The sequence below is a fragment of the Barbus barbus genome, assembly GCF_936440315.1.
Source record: "Barbus barbus genome assembly, chromosome: 6".
Classification (NCBI taxonomy): domain Eukaryota; kingdom Metazoa; phylum Chordata; class Actinopteri; order Cypriniformes; family Cyprinidae; genus Barbus; species Barbus barbus.
In genome coordinates, this window is record NC_136734.1 from 16,847,218 (window position 1) to 16,865,629 (window position 18,412).

General features: G+C 37.1%; 1 protein-coding gene across 1 annotated transcript in view; it reads left to right on the forward strand.

The window, feature by feature from the left end:
- Window positions 1-454: 454 nt before the first annotated feature.
- Window positions 455-18,412, forward strand: part of LOC306871541 (LHFPL tetraspan subfamily member 7 protein-like) — a 159,959-nt gene continuing 142,001 nt past the window's right edge. The window contains exon 1 of the mRNA XM_079419558.1: window positions 455-1,163. Within this exon, the coding sequence (XP_079275684.1) occupies window positions 852-1,163 (312 nt within the window). The 5' untranslated portion in view covers window positions 455-851. The remainder of the gene's footprint in view (window positions 1,164-18,412) is intronic.

An 18,412-nucleotide genomic window follows, 5' to 3' on the forward strand; every position in this document is an offset into this window, starting at 1 on the left:
ATGATGCTTGTACTCTGTATGTGATGCTCAATATTTGTTTCCATTCTCATACACAAGTGAAAAGTCCACGGCACGGTAAATCACCAGCAGAGGGCAGTGTAAGACGCTACGCTTTCACACTTTTTCAATATACTTCAGAACGCAAATACGAAATAAACCTCAAATATAAATAATACCGCGTTTTATTGTTGTTTACGTTTTTATACTTTTGGGTTGCTGAATTTTACTTGTTCATCTTATATTCAGTGTGCTTTTATCGGTGTGTATGTTGAGGAGGTTAGGCAAGAGAACGAAACGCAGGGTATGAAAACTATAATGATGGCATGAGTTTATGACACGATTGACGCTTTGAAAAAAATAAAAATAAAATCTGTGTGATTCAGATTTTCATGAATCAAAAAGTCGTCTCGCAGTGGCGGTGACGCCCACATCCATGTGACTGTGGAAGGCGTGCAGCGCAGTAAGTTTGAGCTCCGACTCCTGCAGCGCGCGAGCTACGACTCAGAGCTGAGGATGATGCTGGTGGTATGTGGGCTGTGAGTAACGCAAACAGAGCGGATTCAGATCTTACTACATAGTGAGCACCTGCTGGTGGCAGTTCTGAGAGCTTGAGCTCTGGGTGTGACGGTTGTCTTTTGTCCTCCACCTGCTTCCTCTCAGATGAATTAACTGGAATATCCTCTCTATTGAACTGGATCGTGCTGGAAATACGTTTAATTGAAAAGTTAGGCGTGCTTATGCTCCGTAGTTCAGTGGTGCATCTGTGTGTGAGCGGCATCGGTAACTCATGTGTTTTTGTGATTACTGGTGCTCATCTAATGTTTGTCACCCAGTGAGTGAGCGCGCTCCAGATGCACTCGCTGTTTGATCGGAATTGGAAAGGGCTGGGAATCGATCTGTCTCCGGTCTCGCTGCCCCACGTCGCCGTGAGGATGTTCAGCTGTGTCGGGTGTTTTTGGGTGCTCCTGTCCTCCGCCTTGGTCGCGATTTGCAGTTTCAGTTTCATCTCGCCCGCATGGATAGTGAAGGACCATCTGAAAAACAAGGACTCCGTGAGTTTTGGGCTCCTGTGGCACTGCTCCGAGTCTCTGGATCATATGTACAGATGTTACAGCTTTGCCGGGCTGGGCAAATTTCAAGAGATTCCTTCAAGTTCTTGGCAGGTAGGTTGGATATGGATATCTATGGTAAACATGCTCTAACTCATAACGGTATGAAATGTATTAGCTATAAAAATTGAGGATACCGCAACTTTTGAATAAAACGTAGCCTGACCTGCAGAATTAGTACAGCATCAGTCTCGTATGGCTCTTGCACAAACTATATAGGGGAGCTTTTCTGTCTTAAGTTTTGATTTTATTTAAACATATTTTAGTTTTTAAGAATAGATTGAAACTGTGGAAAAGTTTATTTATTTATGCTTATTAGCCTACTTGTTATATCTTATTTTTGAAAAGTTGAAATGTTAGATTTTGATCATTTTAAATTCCCCTTTATATGGTAAATATAGTGTTAACAGGAAATGCAATGTTGCATTAAACTAAACAATCTTGTATTTTTTCCATTGGGATTCAATAGATGAAAATTACTTTACCATAATGCCAAGCATTTTAGTTAAGTTGAGTTTCTCTAAAAAGTTTTTATATGAGAGGAGCCCCTCTTTGCCAAGACAGAATAGTGAAAGTTTGAATATCATGTCATTTTGAGTTTATTTTTTATTTTTATAGCGTCATGAGAGTAGCTTTAACCCATCTGTATTTGAAAATCTACATTAGAAAGAATGGATATATTTTAGTTTTTATACATTGGAAGTTATTTGACACTTGCCATTTTAAGACCAACCATTCTCTTGAAGGCAATCTCAAAAAGTGAAACAGTTGACATAACAATGTCACACAATATCAAGAATCCACATCATCAAACACAATACCAAATTAGATTATACCTCTTGGTGGGTTGGTTAAGTTTATATTCCGGTCTTTATTCTAGGACATGTAACGGATGTTTTAACAAAGACAAAATCATAGTGTGAAGTTTCCTTTTGAAAGGTTTTCATTTTGTCCTAATTGAATAGGCCTAATCACCCTTATATTGATTTATACACTATTGCTTTGAAAAAACATGGATTGTGAAATAAGAATATATAATCACATGGCATTGATGGCTCTTGGCACATTCCTTGTTTATGATGGGAAAGAAGAGCAAACATTGCTTATCTCAGTGCAGGACATACTAGTTTTCCTCATTTGACATGCATAGGTCTATTCTTAGCAGCAAAGTGCATCAGTCGTTTTCAATAATTCAAAGCTCATAAAAATGGGACCATCCCAGTTAGCGATGATAAGTCCTACTGGTAAAAATGAAAACATAGTTTTACATAGCTTGTTGAAACTTGTAAAGTTGAAAAATTTTTCTGGTGTCTTAAAACTGTCTCACTTGAAAAACTCCATCTAAGCAAAGGGGAATGTGTCAAATAAGGCTCAAGATTTCTGCAGAGGTTAGTTAGACACTGAGAATATGTGTTTAGCAGTCTTTATCAGACTGTCCTCACTAATATTTGTAAATTCAGAGCTGATTTGTCCTTGGGGAACATCTGCCTATAGCAGCTTCATCATAGAGTCTTTTCACTGCACCCACAAATAGCAAACATATCATATTACTTTCACTTATATAAAATGCCCAAGAGGTTACATCTTTTATTTCACACTTTTATCTTTTCCATTGTCTTCGGTTCATTTTGACCTATTTTCAGGAAAAAACAAAACATACTAAATAAATACCACATTGTTTTTGAGATTGAAACCAGGCTTTGTCACACTGTCAGGATATTGAAACAAACACATTTAACAAAAGCCTTTTTTAACAACTGTTTTAAAAAAAAAAAGTTTCACTTTATGAATCAATTTGACTTTGTATTTAGTAAGATTTGGCCCCTCACATGTACTGTTTTCCATCATAGGGATGATAAGTTTTAAGGTCACCTGGAGTAAAAGGCCCCTAGGATGTAATTTTCTCCTTAACTACATGGCAATAAAAACACTAGAGCTCTTTTCTAAACACCTGTACTGAAACAGATTGCTTTGCATAAATTGGAAAAGTGGATTTATTGTGATGGATGTGCAAAATGGGCTCATATTGACAGCTCCTGACATAATGGAGATTTATGTGTGAAATACGTGTGAACTAATACTGTAGCTCTGTACAGTGTTCATTTTGTTTATTGAACAGAAAGTTATGAAATATGTCAGAAAGAAAAGAGGACACCCATTCGCTAAAGTTGTGTCCTGATGTTTTAATTTTTTTTATTATTATTTCTTGGTTTACCATCAATATTCAGTTACTTTTTTTTGTCATGGAAGGAGGTGTTTAGACCTGTTGTATTCTATTCATGATTTCCAATAAGGATCAAATTTCTTAGGACAGTATCTTAAAAATAAATGTTCCAAAAATGGGTTTTTACATGTCATAGAAGAACTATTTTGGGTTCGCCAAAGAATATTTTAGGAAACAGTTCCTAAGCAAACCATTTTTTTTTAGTGTGACGAGCATTTTAATAATCTAAAGAAGCTACTTCCACTATAAAGAACATTTTGTAAAATGGAAAGATTCCATGGATGTTAAAGGTTCTTCAAGGAATGAAAGAATTAAAGGAATTAAAGAATTAAAGGAATTAAAGAGTGTAAAGCAAAAGTTGTGTTGTCAATAAACAACCTATAGAAAGGAAAAATCTCTCTAATATCTCAGCTGATGCTCCTAAACAGCTAAAAGTAAATGGAGATGTTTAACAGAGATCTCTGCAAGGTGATGTGCTTAGATTGAAGTAAAAGGAGATTTTAAGAGGTTTTTTTTTATTCTATAATATTTTGAATGCTTTGCAGAGGTTTTCCATTGACTTCAATTGTTTTAAAATTAAGCTACATTTCTACCCTGCCTCTAAAAATACATATTTTTTTAATTTTTTTACTAAAAATACATCTTACACAAACCTCTCCATGGTATTAAATTTTAATTAGTACATCATTTTTTCAGTTGTCCCACAAGGACATATATAAAGTCCAAAGTAATGTAGTTTAGCATCTGCAATGCCCTGTTTTCAACAGTCCTTTTCCATTTCAGATAATACAGAACACAGTAGTCTTCCTCTTTTTCCCTTAATACCCTAAAGCTCTCTCTCTCTCTCTCTCTCTCTGTTTTCTCTGAAGCACAAGCAACCTTGTGTCTTATGATTTATGTATGGATAAAAAATTAGCATTTGAAAGGAGATATTAATAAATTGCATTTCTTGGATTTGTAGAAGAATTTGAAGGGCGGAGGATAAAGATGTTCTGTCCATACTCAAGGCATTACAGAAAGAAAGAAAGGAATGGATTTGGGAGCAACGTTTGGCAGTGATGTGTGTGGCTTCTGATAAATGCTTCAGTACATAACTGAGTGTACTCAGCTCTGACTGCTGAATCATTTATTTATGATCATTGTTTGCCCTGCCATCTTTGTTGTTTTGGAGGTGAAGGGTTTGATAATGTTTCTGAGTAAGCTATAAAATGCACATCTTTAAAGTTGATGTGCAAAATTATGTTTTCAGTGTTAAAATACTTTCTCCTCTCAGTTTAATGTGCTGAGACAACTGTAAGTAAGTCATTGGTAGATTGATTCCTTATAGAGCATAAACACTGTGGCTCTGTGCTGCTTTCAACATTGAGTATATTTAAGTGTTTGGTTGACTTCTGAATTAACCAATGGTGTGAGTTTGGAGCAACACTGCTTGTTTGGACCAATGGCAGGATCTGGAGCCTCCTGAAAGCCTTTTTAGGAAAAATAGTAGTAATTATTGACATTAAACAACTAATTGTCTCTGCACATTTAATGTTTATTAGCATAGAAAATGATTTGTTGAAGATCTGTTGAAGCCATAAGTGATGATTATCGGGGTTCAAGCACCAATGACTCATGTACAGTGGTGGCCAAAATGATTAGAACACTAGTATTTTCAAAAGTAGGCCTATTTCATTTTAAAAAAGGGTTTTAAGTCAGTTATTTGTATCTTTTGCTGTAGTGTGTCGGTAGGAAATATCAGTTTACATTTCCACACATTAATTTTGTCATTAATTGTAATAATCCAGTAAGATTTTTGTTTGCACAAGGAGTCTGACAACAGCCAGTGCTTCACCAGAGATCTGATCTGATCATCATCCAGTCTGTCTGGAATGACATTAAGAAACAGAACAAACTGAGACAGACTGAATCCAGAAGAACTGTGACAACGTCTCCAAGATGCTTCAAGAAACCTAAATGCAAAGCTACCTGAAAAACTATGCACAAGTACACCAAGGGCAAAAGCTGCTTTAAACACACAGGATGCTCACACCAAATGTTGATTTAATTTAGTTAATAGAAGTTAATTGATAAAGAAAATCTATTTATGACATTATTTTTGACAGCATCCTCATTTTGCAGCATTTTTACACAAGTGCCTAAGACTTTTAACAGTACAGTAGCTTTGCAGGTAGGTTTCTTGAAGCGTCTTGGAGACGTTGCTACAGTTCTTCTGGATTTAGTCTGTCTCAGTTTGTTCTGTTTCTTCATCTCATTCAGGCGTATTACACTTTAAAGGGATAGCTCACACAAATATGAAAATTCTGTCATTTACTTAACCCCAAGCTGTTCCAAACCTGCATAAATTTCTTTAAGATATTTTGAAGAATGCTGGAAACCAAATATCCCAACAGCCACTGACTTCCAGAAAATACCATAAAGTTAACGGCTGTTGAGATGTTTGGTTTATTTCCTTTATGTAAGTATTATTGATTGTATTAAGAGTGACAAATAATATTGTCTCTAAAATTTAATTAGACAGACAGGAATGTATTGAGTCATGTTATATTAAACTCTGCCTTCATTTGTCATTCCCATTAATATAGATGGCTTGTAATTTAGAAACTGTTTCCCCAGGAATCAGAAATTCTTGAAATTTGTCATGTTTCTTCAGAATTTCCTGTTGTCCATGTATACCAAGTTTTGCCAAATTTTAACATTGCATTCAAAAGATATAGCAGTAAGTCGTTATGGGCCACACCCACAAATATATTGGCCTATATCTCCGCAATGAATTAATTTATCAAATTTGTTGTGATATTTTTGTCAATTTGGAACCATTCCACCAAGTTTGAGATCTCTATAGCTTATGGTTTCTCATGTTCAGACAATTTTATGGCCGGAAAAAAAGTTGGCAAACAGTACAAATATAATTGGTTTTGAGCAAGTTCTGTGCTTGGACGCCTAAAATAAGCAATCTAGCTTGCAAGTTTGCAATTGCATTCATATTAAATATCATTCTGACATGCTTTTAGCACTGGCTTATCACTCAAAGGGGAGATCTATCTTTTTTTTCTTGCTTCTCCACTCAGATTTACTGACAGAAGCTGTTGTCATGTATGGGTGGCAGCCTCTCTTCGGTTTGGGTGGTCTCATGTTAAGTGTTGTGCTCACTCGGCCATCAAGCAATAAATTCAGTAGTTTTTCATCATACCGCCACAGTCCTGCCTCGACTCATTGATGTGCAGATTATTCCATTTATTTTAAGACCCCCCCCTCACATGTTTCCCATATATGGACACTCACTCATGTTTCTCAGCATGCCCAGTGCTCCTTTCTCTGTAGATGGCAAAGGCTCATGGGGCTTGTGTTTAGGTTCACAGCATGAACATTTTATGGAGTTTCGTAACTAATGGTACTGCAGGTTTTGAAGAGGTGATGGAACGTTTGGTGGTAAACTAAGTACTATAACTGACAATGCATTATATAGAGCTGTAGCTGTCCTAAATCACAAAACACAGTCTTGTTTATAGTCTAACTCTAGCTTTTTACATTTGACAACAAGGCTGTAACATGTCTTAAACAATGGGAACAATTAGTTTTATTTGCGTTGGGAAGGAGGCATTTTGAACTATTTGCAAATATTTTAAAGGGGTCATATGATGTGATTTCATGTTTTCCTTTGTCTTTGGAATGCTACAAGCTGTTTGTGCATATATGAGATCTGTAAAGTTATATAAAGAGATATTCTTTATAAAAGTTAAGACTCTGCCACGCCCCCCTAAAATGGCTCATTCAAACACGCCCCCACATGTCTGTGTCACGGTGTGGGAAGATTTGTATAACACTGCCCAAATATATACGCAATGAAAGAAGGCGTAACTTTTATTTGCGCTGTAGTATTGTTGTTGCCGCCCCCATGTCAAGGAGAGACGCTGTGTGTTTCGTTGTGAAAGCGAAAGTACTTTGTTTGGCCTTCCAAATAAGTACACAACTAAAAATCAGTGGTTAAGTTTTATTCATAACACTGTTCCAGAACAGTACAACGCAAATGTTTGAGTGTGTGCAGTGCCTTTTAGTGTAGAGTAGTGCTTGTTTGGCGATTCTACGATCACAAATGCAGACATGGTGTAATGGTTAGGTGGTGCGGTGTGGCTGGACACGGCATAACAACATGGTAAGGGGCATATAATTTCCGTAACACGCTTGAGGTATTCGGCCAATCACAACGCACTGGATAGCTGGCCAATCTAAGCACACCTCGCTTCTCAGAACGATGAGCTTTGAAAAATCGGTGCGTTTCAGAAAGGCGGAGCATAGAGGAGCAATAATAAAGTACAATATGTGGAAAATAATGTTTTTTGAACCTCGAACCACGTAAACACATTGCATTACACCAAATACACAAAATAATGTTCTTTTTAGCAACATCATATGACCCCTTTAAAATATGCACATTCACACTTATTTGTATGCCTAATATATGTTGAAAACACAAAATGTTTCTTGTCTCATCACATTCACTTAGGAATTACATGAATCACATAAATGATACCATATTTTCAATTCTAAATGGCAAAATTTAAGAAAAAAGTTGAGTAGTTTGCATCACTATATTACTGTCATTTAACATTCCGTAAAATAATTGTCAAATATTAAATGTTTCGCCACTTTAATCTCATTTCACTCTCTTCCAATGTTAAATTGACACTTTGTGCTGGAATTTGCACTATGCTTCTGTGAACTGTAAACCTGCCTACTTTAATTTAATTGGCCATCTCAATCATTTTGACTTTGAGCATTGTAGGACCACTGAGGCAGACCAGCCTAGAAATGGGGAGACTAGTGTCTGTAGTGAATACAACCCTGTTTCCCAATTGTATGTAGGCTTGAGAATTCATTCAAATTGTTTTAATTTTTTACCATTATCTTGATAAATGTGTAGGAATCATAAACATTTGTTGGTGATTAGAGCTGCAAATACATAAAAACATGTCAGTGTTTCTGGTCTCAGATCTTAGTTCTTTCAATACATTTTTCACAGCTGAATCTGCAAAACCGGATCTTCTTGCTTACTGCCCACATAGTTCATCTTGTGAAAATACCCTCTCATGTTTTTGTGCTGCATTATTGAGATGTGTTCTTAGTTCCCAGTCAGAGACTCTGTGTTTGTATTCCTGCTTCAGACCCTGTTGTTTTGTGGTGGATCTTTTGTGATTCTCTTTGCCGTCATCATCTCCATGTTTCAAAGCCCCCATGGGCCAAAGAGCATATGCAAGACTCAGGCTGTCTCGAAGAAGATATTAAATGAAGTTCAACCAAAAGGGAATATTTCTGTCTCTTTTGAAAGTACATATTTATACGATGATAATTGTTGGACCTGTAAATACAGTGAAAGCAGAAGACTTATTAAACAATTGTAATCTTAAAACCACTAAAATGAGTTTGATAAGTGAAAATGTGTTTTGGTGGTAAGAAAAAAAAAAGAAAACATAAGGGTCATATCTGTCATCATGTCTAAACTTTTTGTTTTTGTGTTCATCTAAAATTGATTTAGATGAACTGGTCTTTTATTATCATGATTTGATGGCAGGCTATATCCAGTTGCACTTTTTCATCATCATGTTTGGATGCCTTGATACCTTAAACTGAGAAGACCCATAATCACTAATAGAGCTTCTTTCCATCAGTGTCCAAGTCCCCATGGGCACAAGTGTGCTGTTGACAGGCTGAGTTAATAGTTCTTGTTGAGGAAGTCATTCTGCCCTGGGCTACAGTGCTTGGACAGCAATGAATGCGCTGGAAGAGCGGGGTGTGGAGGAAGTAGCCTAATGTTTGCCAACCGGTAAAGTCTCACTCAAACTGTTAGATGTGACAGAACAGAAAGGAAGTTAACACTGAATGTTGGACTGATATTAAAGCTATGCTGTCTTCACTAGGGCAGTTAGGATTTTTCCTAGAATCTTGAACCCAGAGTTATAGAATTTGTTTGGTAACTCATTCTGCATAGTTTGTGCTACAGACACTTTTGATGCTTTAAATTGTATTTCTCCTGGTAGGCAATACAATGGGACAAAAAACACATAGGGTGTAAAGGCTGTTCATACCAAGGAAGATACAATAACCATCACTGTAACTATAAAGTCTTAATAATAGTTCTAATTCTAATTCTGATTTTGAAATGAGCATCCAATGAACATTCTAGCCCATGTGGTCACATGACAACGACAACATTTAGCATGTCTGAATTACATTTATACCGCACACATCCTTGCCACACACAACATACATTTTATGCCTTTTTTTAGATAGGACAGATGAGAGCAGAGGGGAAAGTATTGGGTGGGGGGTGGGGGGTGGGGGTTGTCAAAGGACCTCAAGATGAGAATTGAACTTGGGCTATATACTAACCACTAGGCTATCGGCGCCGACAATCAGATGCACATTTAAAACTGGAATATAATTTAATTTCAGTCACAGGTGTTTCATAAACATAATCCTTTCTGGATTACAATTCGCCTTCAAAATAAGTTTAATTATTCCAGCTGCTGTGAGAAAAGGCTATAAACGATCTGCCACCTGCAGGATCCTCACATGCGATATAGCCTATTAGCCAGGACAACTTGTTTACAGACGTGATGTAACGACATGCAGCATGCTTGAATTTCCTACAAATTCCTACCAGTACCACTCAAATTAGAAAACAGTGTTATAAGCTAACCATTGTGAATCGGGGTAAAGGCAATGGTTTTGGACACTGCCTGGTTATATACTTGCTTTTCTATACTTTTCTACCCACTTGACATGTGTTGGTTTATTTGACTTCCATTGTAGGAGTAAGAGAAAGCCAATGCATCTGATTGACCTGGTGGTAGTAAGAGTTTCTCAGATGTGACACCAAATACTGCTATTATTGGATCTAGTTCTATCTTCTTATCACAAATATATGAAAATGTCTCAAACACCGCAGACCAAAATGGTCCTAGTAGAGCCAGACATGTCCAGAACATATGGCCCAAAGTAGCCTCACCTCTGTGACATCTAGAACACGTCGGGTCTATTTCTGGGAATATTCTCACCAGTTTACTTCTAGAAAAGTGTAGCCTATGAATTATCTTAAATTGTAATAGCCCATGTCTGACACAAATGGATGTTGAATGAATTCGCTTAACTGCTGACTGCCAGACTGTCTCTGGGACTACACTTCTAAAGTCCTCATCCCACTGTTTCTTTAAAAAAATCCAAAGATGGTGAGGCTACTCTTTGGGTCAAACTGTACACTGTTGATATCAGACCCCACTCAGATACACTCAAGTCGAAAATATCCTTGATCCAACTATGAGGAGGAGGGGTTGAAAGGGTATTAAAATATTTTTTGACTAGGCTTCGTACCTGCACATACCTATAAAAATTAGATTTAGGAATTTCAAATGTTTTGACCATATGTTCAAATGACATAAAACTACTGCCCTGAAAAAAATCCCTTACTGTACATATCTGAGTCCCTTTCGAAACCATACCTAAAACGTGTGATCAATTAAGGATGGTGGAAACAATGCATTGGAAGTAATGGGTAGTAATGAAAGTTCTTGCTTTTGCTTAAAGTGTGACCTAAACTGGGCCCATTTTTTTAAGGAATTAGTCACCAATGGATTGCTTGGCAGATACTTCTTGTTGAGTAGTGGGGCACAGAGCATTGAAAACAGAGATACTGCTCCACAAGAAGCCTGTTCCAAACAGGTTTATTCTCCTGATTCAAGTGCGCTGCCCAATAAATAAGCTTATCGATATTACATGACCAATAATAATACATAAAGTTGGGTAATGCCAATCCCCCCACACCTTTCTGTCTTTCTAAAAAAGCTTTCCTAATTCTTGGAATGCTTTTATTCCATATGAAAGAAGACAGATGTTTGTCTAACTCCTTAAAGAAAGATTTGGGGATAAACAACGGGAAATTTTGAAATAAAAATTAAAACCTTGGCAAAACAGACATCTTACCTGTATTTATTCTGCCTGCCAGTGAAATAGGTAATAAGGACCATCGGTTTAAATCTTTTTTTAGTTTTTTCCATCACTGCAGCAAGTTTACCAAATAAGTCAGGCTTATTTCAGTTAGTCTGACTTATTTTGAACCAAATCAACTGATAATAGATTCAAGATTCAAGAGTTTTATTTGTCACATACACAATTATACAGAGTATAACCAGCAGTGAAATGTAGGTCAGGTCCGCTCCAAGGACAGTGCAATTATAAAGAATACAAATATTAAGAAGTACAAACATAAAATAAAATAAAAGATAAGATAAAATAAGATAAAAAAATATAAATATAAATGTGCAGGTCAGTATGTTGTTGACAAATAGTAATGAGAGGAATGTGCAAAAAATAATGTGCAAAAAGTTGTACAGGGTATTTGAATAGCAGCAATATGAGGTAGAGAAAAATTATGAAGCTTATTGATATATGATATTTACATGGAGAAAAATTATGAATAACTTATTGATATGGTGATATTACATGGAGTCAAGTGTTGTTATGACACAGAGTTAGAGTTTAGGAGCCTGATGGCCTGGGGGAAGAAGCTCCTCCTAAGTCTCTCAGTTTTTGCCATCAGGCTACGGAAGCGCTTACCAGATGGAAGCAAAGTGAATAGATGGTTACCAGGGTGATTAGAGTCCTTGAAGATTTTAACAGCTCTATTTTTGCAGCGTTTGAGGTAGATGTCCTGCAGAGAGGGGAGAGAGCAGGGGAGAGAGCATCTAATACATCAGACTAACTTTAAATAAACCTGGCTTATTTGGTAAACTTGTTTTATGAAACAGGCCCCTGGTTCTCTCTCATCTTGCACTGTCGTCACTCCTCCTTTTATCCTTTCAGAGATCATTCATGGGACTCGAGACTGGTGAGTGGCGCAGGTGTCGCTCATTAAGACTTACTCCACCGGCATGGCTCCGCTCCCACAGCTCTCGGCCCCACCCCACTTGCCACAATGTGATTGCTAGTAGATTACATGTAAAGGACCTGTCACCCTGTCCCAGGAACTAGATGTATTAGTTGTTGTTGTTATTTATTGTTTTATTTTAGTTTAGTACATTTTCTACAGACCCCTAGTCTCTGGACCCCAGTTTAAAACCCTCTGGTCTAGGATGCTATATAAATGTAATACACTAGGGGATGGGCTCACAGTTCACAGAATAGCTCCTTGCCTCTCTCACACTTTCCATTCGCTCTCTCACAACACGCATGCTGTGACTCTCTTTTTCTGGAGGTCCTTGTAGTCTGTATCTTGAGAAAGCAGCAGTAATTTCCTGCATCTGAACCTGTTAAGGGTTCTCAGCCCCCGGAACCAAACCACCGAAGCTGCGAGTTTTATCATGGCCGCCACATTGCTGTCTAATGAAATGATGGATGAGGCCTAGTTTCTCTCTCTCCCTCTTTCGCTCTGCCTCTCTCTTCCTCTCAGTGCAGGAATGAGAGAGAGTGCGCACAGAGCAGAGCAGAAGCATGGCAGTCCCAGCAGAGAGAACCCACATATTAAACTGGCACAGGGGCCAGCGGATCAGCTGTCAGGCTGAGAGATATACAACACCCCAGCTCCATGCATTTATACAGAGAGCAGAGCAGCATAAGGGGAGGAAGCTTTCAGATCGAAGTCAGTCACTCAGTACATGACCCAAGGTTTTTCTCACTGCAGATTTACAGGATCATAGTTAGAGATCTCCTCCTTTATCTTTACAGTTGTGCACATAGGTTTACATAGTCCTTGAATAATCTGTAATGTTCATTCTGTTAAAATTATTTTTTTTCTGTTTTATTATTAAATAAAAATGTAAAATGTATGCAAAATATAAAACAATCCAACTGCATTTTTTATTTATTTATTTATTTTTGTAACAGTGCAGTTACCTTAAGGGATATGTAAATTGATGAGCAGAACTGTATGGCTCTCTTGTTCTTGTCAGGACATTCAGTGAATCAACAAACCCTCTGGCTAATGGAAATATCCTCCTGTTGTGTGTGATGGTCGCTTGCAGGTAAGAGATATATAAAAGTTGTGTTTGTGGAACAGGACTCTGGGGAGAAGTTACTTCCAAATCAGATCAAGCCCAGAGAGGATGGGGAAGCAAATTAGTGTCATTCCCATTTATTTGCTTTTTTTTCCCCTTCAGCCCTGTTTACAACTTGTTTTAACATCCATCTCTGGTGATTCAATCACAAGAGGTCAGGGAAGAGATATAACTCTTCTCCAATATGTATACCTTTTTTTTGCAAGACGTCTCCTATGCTCACCAGCATTGCAATTATTTGATCAAAATACAGTAAAAACAGCAATATTGTGAAATATTATTACAATTATTTCAAATACAAAAATTTAATTTAGTCCTGTGATGGCAAAGCTTAATTTCAAGCAACATTTTTTTTATATACTTATTTTTTAATAACCAATTTCGTCTTTCAAAACATGCACATACAAAGATACAGTGTCTTGATTTGTACGTTAAAAAAATGATTGTAGCATATCTACATTTTACAGAATGTTCAGAAAAATAAATAGAAGACAAGAAAGGTGGAAAAAAATATTAATAATAATAAAAATACACCACTATAATGAAACCCACAAAACCAATGAACACAGAACATCAGCCTTGGATGGGATCAAAATCTTCAAGAACGACAAAAAATTAACCAGCCAAATCACCAGCTATTCCAATTTAAAAAAATAAAAAAGTAAAAAATTCTCATATCTCACCCAGCTTTTTCATTAAGGATTTTCATTGCTCAACAAACAGACTCATTCTGAGTCTTAAACTGCGTTATTTTTTCCATCTCATAGATTTCTCTCACTGTCTGTAAGCATTCCTCAAAAGTTGGTGGCCTTTTCTGAAGCCATTTAATTGTAATATTCTTCTTTGCTGCAGCTAGGAGTATTTGTTGGGGGTATCTTCTCTTCTAACTTTTTATTACATCTGTCTTAACTCCCAAGATAGCTATTAAAGGGTCTCTGGGTAAATTAACTTGAAAAAATTTACCAATGAAACCAAATACATTTGTCCAGTAAGGAAACAGAATGGGGCATTCCCAAAAGATGTGTGTGTTGCTACTTGTTCTCCACATTTACTCCAACAAGCACTGGATTGACTTTAATTAAATTAGGCTACGATTTGGGGGGGTTAAAAAAAAAACGATTAGTCACCTTCCAATGGTGTTCTCTCCAGATTCTACTACATGTTATTCTATGTGTATCTGCATGTATTTCAGCCCAATTCTCATCAGATATCACTACCTTGAGCTCCTTCTCCCATTTCAACTTTATATAATGTGAGTTGTCTTTCTTCATGTCCTCCAGAGCCCTGTACGACTAATTGGTCTAAGGATCTTATTACCATTCTGAACATTAATCAACAAAGTTTCAATTGCTGATGGGGAAGTTTTTATCAGTTTAAAAAGAAAACTTTGAATGTGGAGATACCTATAAAAATCAGTTGTTCAAACGTTTTAAGTGAACCCCCATCAAATAATTGGTGGACGTATCGCAATTGCTTTAATGCCCATACTTTGAAGCCTGAATCCATTTTTAAGGGAGTAAAGTTCTTTATCCGTGTTATATTTGTTAACAAAGAAAGCCCCCTAGGAAGTTTGTAAGTCTTTTGGACCTCTCTCCACACCAAACAAGTAACCTCTGACCATTTTCCCAGTTTATACATACTTATCATCTTTTGTTCATTAAATGGGAAAGCTGCTAGTGAGTAAGGGTTGGAATTACATTTATCAGTTTCCAACCACCTACTCCCCACAGAGTCGGACGACCAAAACTACCATGGCTCACAACTGTGATGCTATCCAGTAGTTCTTAAAGTTCGGCAACGCCCAGCCTCCATGAGATTTACATAACTGCAATGTTTTGTACCTGACTCTGGGACGCCTCCCTTGTCAGATGAATCTAGAAATCATCTTATCTAGACGAGAGAACATGTATACCGGAGGGGACAATGGAAGGGTCTGGAAAAGGAATAAGAGCTGTGGTAATACATTCATTCTAACAGCTTCTATTCTCCCAGTTAAAGAAAAAGGTAGTATATTCCATCTCCTTAAATCTGAATTAACTTTTTCGAATAACTTTGTGTAATTACCGTCATATAATTTATTCAGATCAGACGGTATAACCACACCCAGATACTTAATCCCCTCTTTAGGCCATCTGAAAGAGAAGGAGGACTTTATCTGTGTTGTAATACGAGTATTCATAGATAGAGCTTCAGTTTTCCCAACATTGATTTTATAACCTGAATGTTTACCAAATCGGTTAATACATTCCATTAGTGTGGGGACAGAGTGTAATGGATCAGAAATGTATACAATGATTTCATCTGCGTATAATGACACTTTATGTATCAAGCAACATTTTGTATTATCATTTTGAAAACAGTTATGCTTTTTTTTGTGGAAACCATGATACTTTTTTTGTCAGGATTATTTGATGAATAAAAAGAACAGTATTTATTTGAAATATAAATCTTTTGTAATATTATGAGTGTTTTTACTGTCACTTTTGATGAATTAAAAATCTCCAGGTTTAGCTTCACAACCATGACAGCCTTAAATAAACATGTCAATTATGAGAATTAAGGCCTTTGACTGCTTATCAGGTCAGAGCAGTTCTCTCCATGAATGCCCTCAACATTGACCTCCCCATCTCAAGGCTTTGTTCCCTCAGGAACTCAAAACAAGATGCTCTAATTGTAGCAAAAGCATCTGAATGCAATAAAGAGCAATAGAAGAGTGACATTGTGAGCTCAGCGTTTGATGGGATTTAATCTGGCTGTGGTTTATTGATAATACACAGCACATATTAAAATGGTTTTGCATTCCTTTGGGAACAGCAGTGAGAGGATTGTGGATGAGAGAGCTCAGCGTCAGCATCTGTGGCAGAGATATGGCGACAATTTGGATAGCATAGCATGCTGGCATGATAGATAACAGTAAATAATAGAGACTGTGTTCTCACAATAGTGTTGAGAAACTGTGATCAGAGTCCTGCTTGCCACATAAAAACTTCATAAACAGGAAATAAACTCTTTTTGAGTGCAAAAGTGTAGGCAGTTTAATCTTACATGCTGCAGAATTGATTGCAAATCTATCCATCCATCCAACCACTATAGAAGATAGAGTCCATATCTATCTGCTACAGAATTACAAATCATCCATTCATTCAATACAGAATTGTGAGTCCATTCATTCATCCATCCACCCACTTAAAAATGCCAAATCGATCAATCCATCCGTTCGTCCACTACAGCATTGTAAATCCATCAATCCATCCATCCTTCCTTCCATCCAATGCAGAATTCCAAATCCATCCATACATCCCCTAAAGAAATGAGTCCATCATCCATCCCTCCAATCATCCACTTGTGAGTCCATCCATGCAATCAGTCAATACAGAATTGAGTCCATTTATCCATTCATCAAACCCAAATCTATAAATATATCCAGTCGTCTACTGCAGAATTCCAAATCCATCCATCCATCCACTTAAGAATACAAATCTATCAATTGGTCCAATCGTCAACTACTGAATTGCAAATGCATCCATCCATCCCTCCATCCCTTTAAAACTTTTTTCTTGACATTTCTAATTAAAATTACAGTAACATGTATTTATTTCTATTCAAATGAATTTCAAATAATTTCAGTTTCGCTTTTTTACATTCAAATCGCAAATCATGTGTTCTGCCTCAATTCAGATCCGGTGTAATACAGGAAAGGGCATTTCGGTTCAATTCTGAATCTCTGAGAGTTAGAAATCATTTGTGTCCAGGCCTAACCTCAAACACTGTAAAAAAACACAAAACTGTTATAAACTGGTTTAAATCCAGACATTGATCAGAGCTGATCTGTTCTTTGCGGCTCAAGGCTAATCACAGTTCTGCCTGTCTGATTGGGAACATTCTAGCAGGCAGACCAGCCTGAAAGCAATTTGGCTTTTGCGAAATACAGAAGCTTCAGTATTTGTCACAGTGTTTGAATTCATTGGACCTGGGATTTTAGATTATTTTTTCCTGGCTTTAGGCAAATGTTATAGAATGGTATTTGTAGGCAAGACTCTGATGCATGTGAACAAACAGCTGCTTGGACAGTAAAGTGAGCTGTGATGGATTGAGTTGCCAGTCTGGGATTGGATTAAGGGAGATTAATAACGTTAGCAGTGCATGGACTAAGAGGGAATTGTGGGTGATGTGATGCAGTCATAATAAAACAACATGCATAATCCATTGAACTTCTGTGGAAAAGGGATATTCAATAAAAACAAAAGTTTAGCAGTTTTTTCCCCATACAATGACAGCTCGTAGTGACTAGAGCTTCAGATTTACCTAAAAAAAGTGTTGTAAAAGAAGTTCTTAGGACATGCTATATTTCAAGTGTTGGCTCTGTGGTCACAGTTATGGCATAGAAGACTTATGGTATAGAAGATTGGCTACATTGCTTAATGCTGCAAAAAATATTGTAAATAAAAACCTATGACTGGTGAAGATGATAATATAAAAAGCCCCACCCCGCAAGTTGACAGGATTTGTGACGATGGGAAATGGGGGTTTCCACACTTTTGAGACCGGACCTGTCCAAATACCCACATTTGCATTCTTTGCACTTGAACACTTGTCTACTTGCATGATGCATTTCCAATTTTTTGCCCAAGTGTTCAAGTAGGTTTGAGGACCACAAGTGTAGAACTTTTCATTACCAAATGGGACACACTTAGCCTAATGATACACGGGGCAACTTTGAGCAATGTTGCCAGGCAAGTTTGGTTAATGTTGCCGTCAGTGGGCAACCAGGTGAAGCACAGGGCCCACAACTGATCTAAAGTATCCAGATAAAAATTTGTTCCTATTCTCAGTGGCAAAGTGCCCAAACAAAAGTGCTAAAAAAAAAAGTTGCCCAGCAAAATTTCTCAAAGTTGCCCCGTGTATCATTAGCCTTATATTTTTTTCACTTGATCACTTAATGGGTCTACTCGATTTGTTAAAACGGTTCCTTTTACACTTGGCCACATAAATGTGTCTCAACAAAACGGATATAAATCTGATCTTCAATA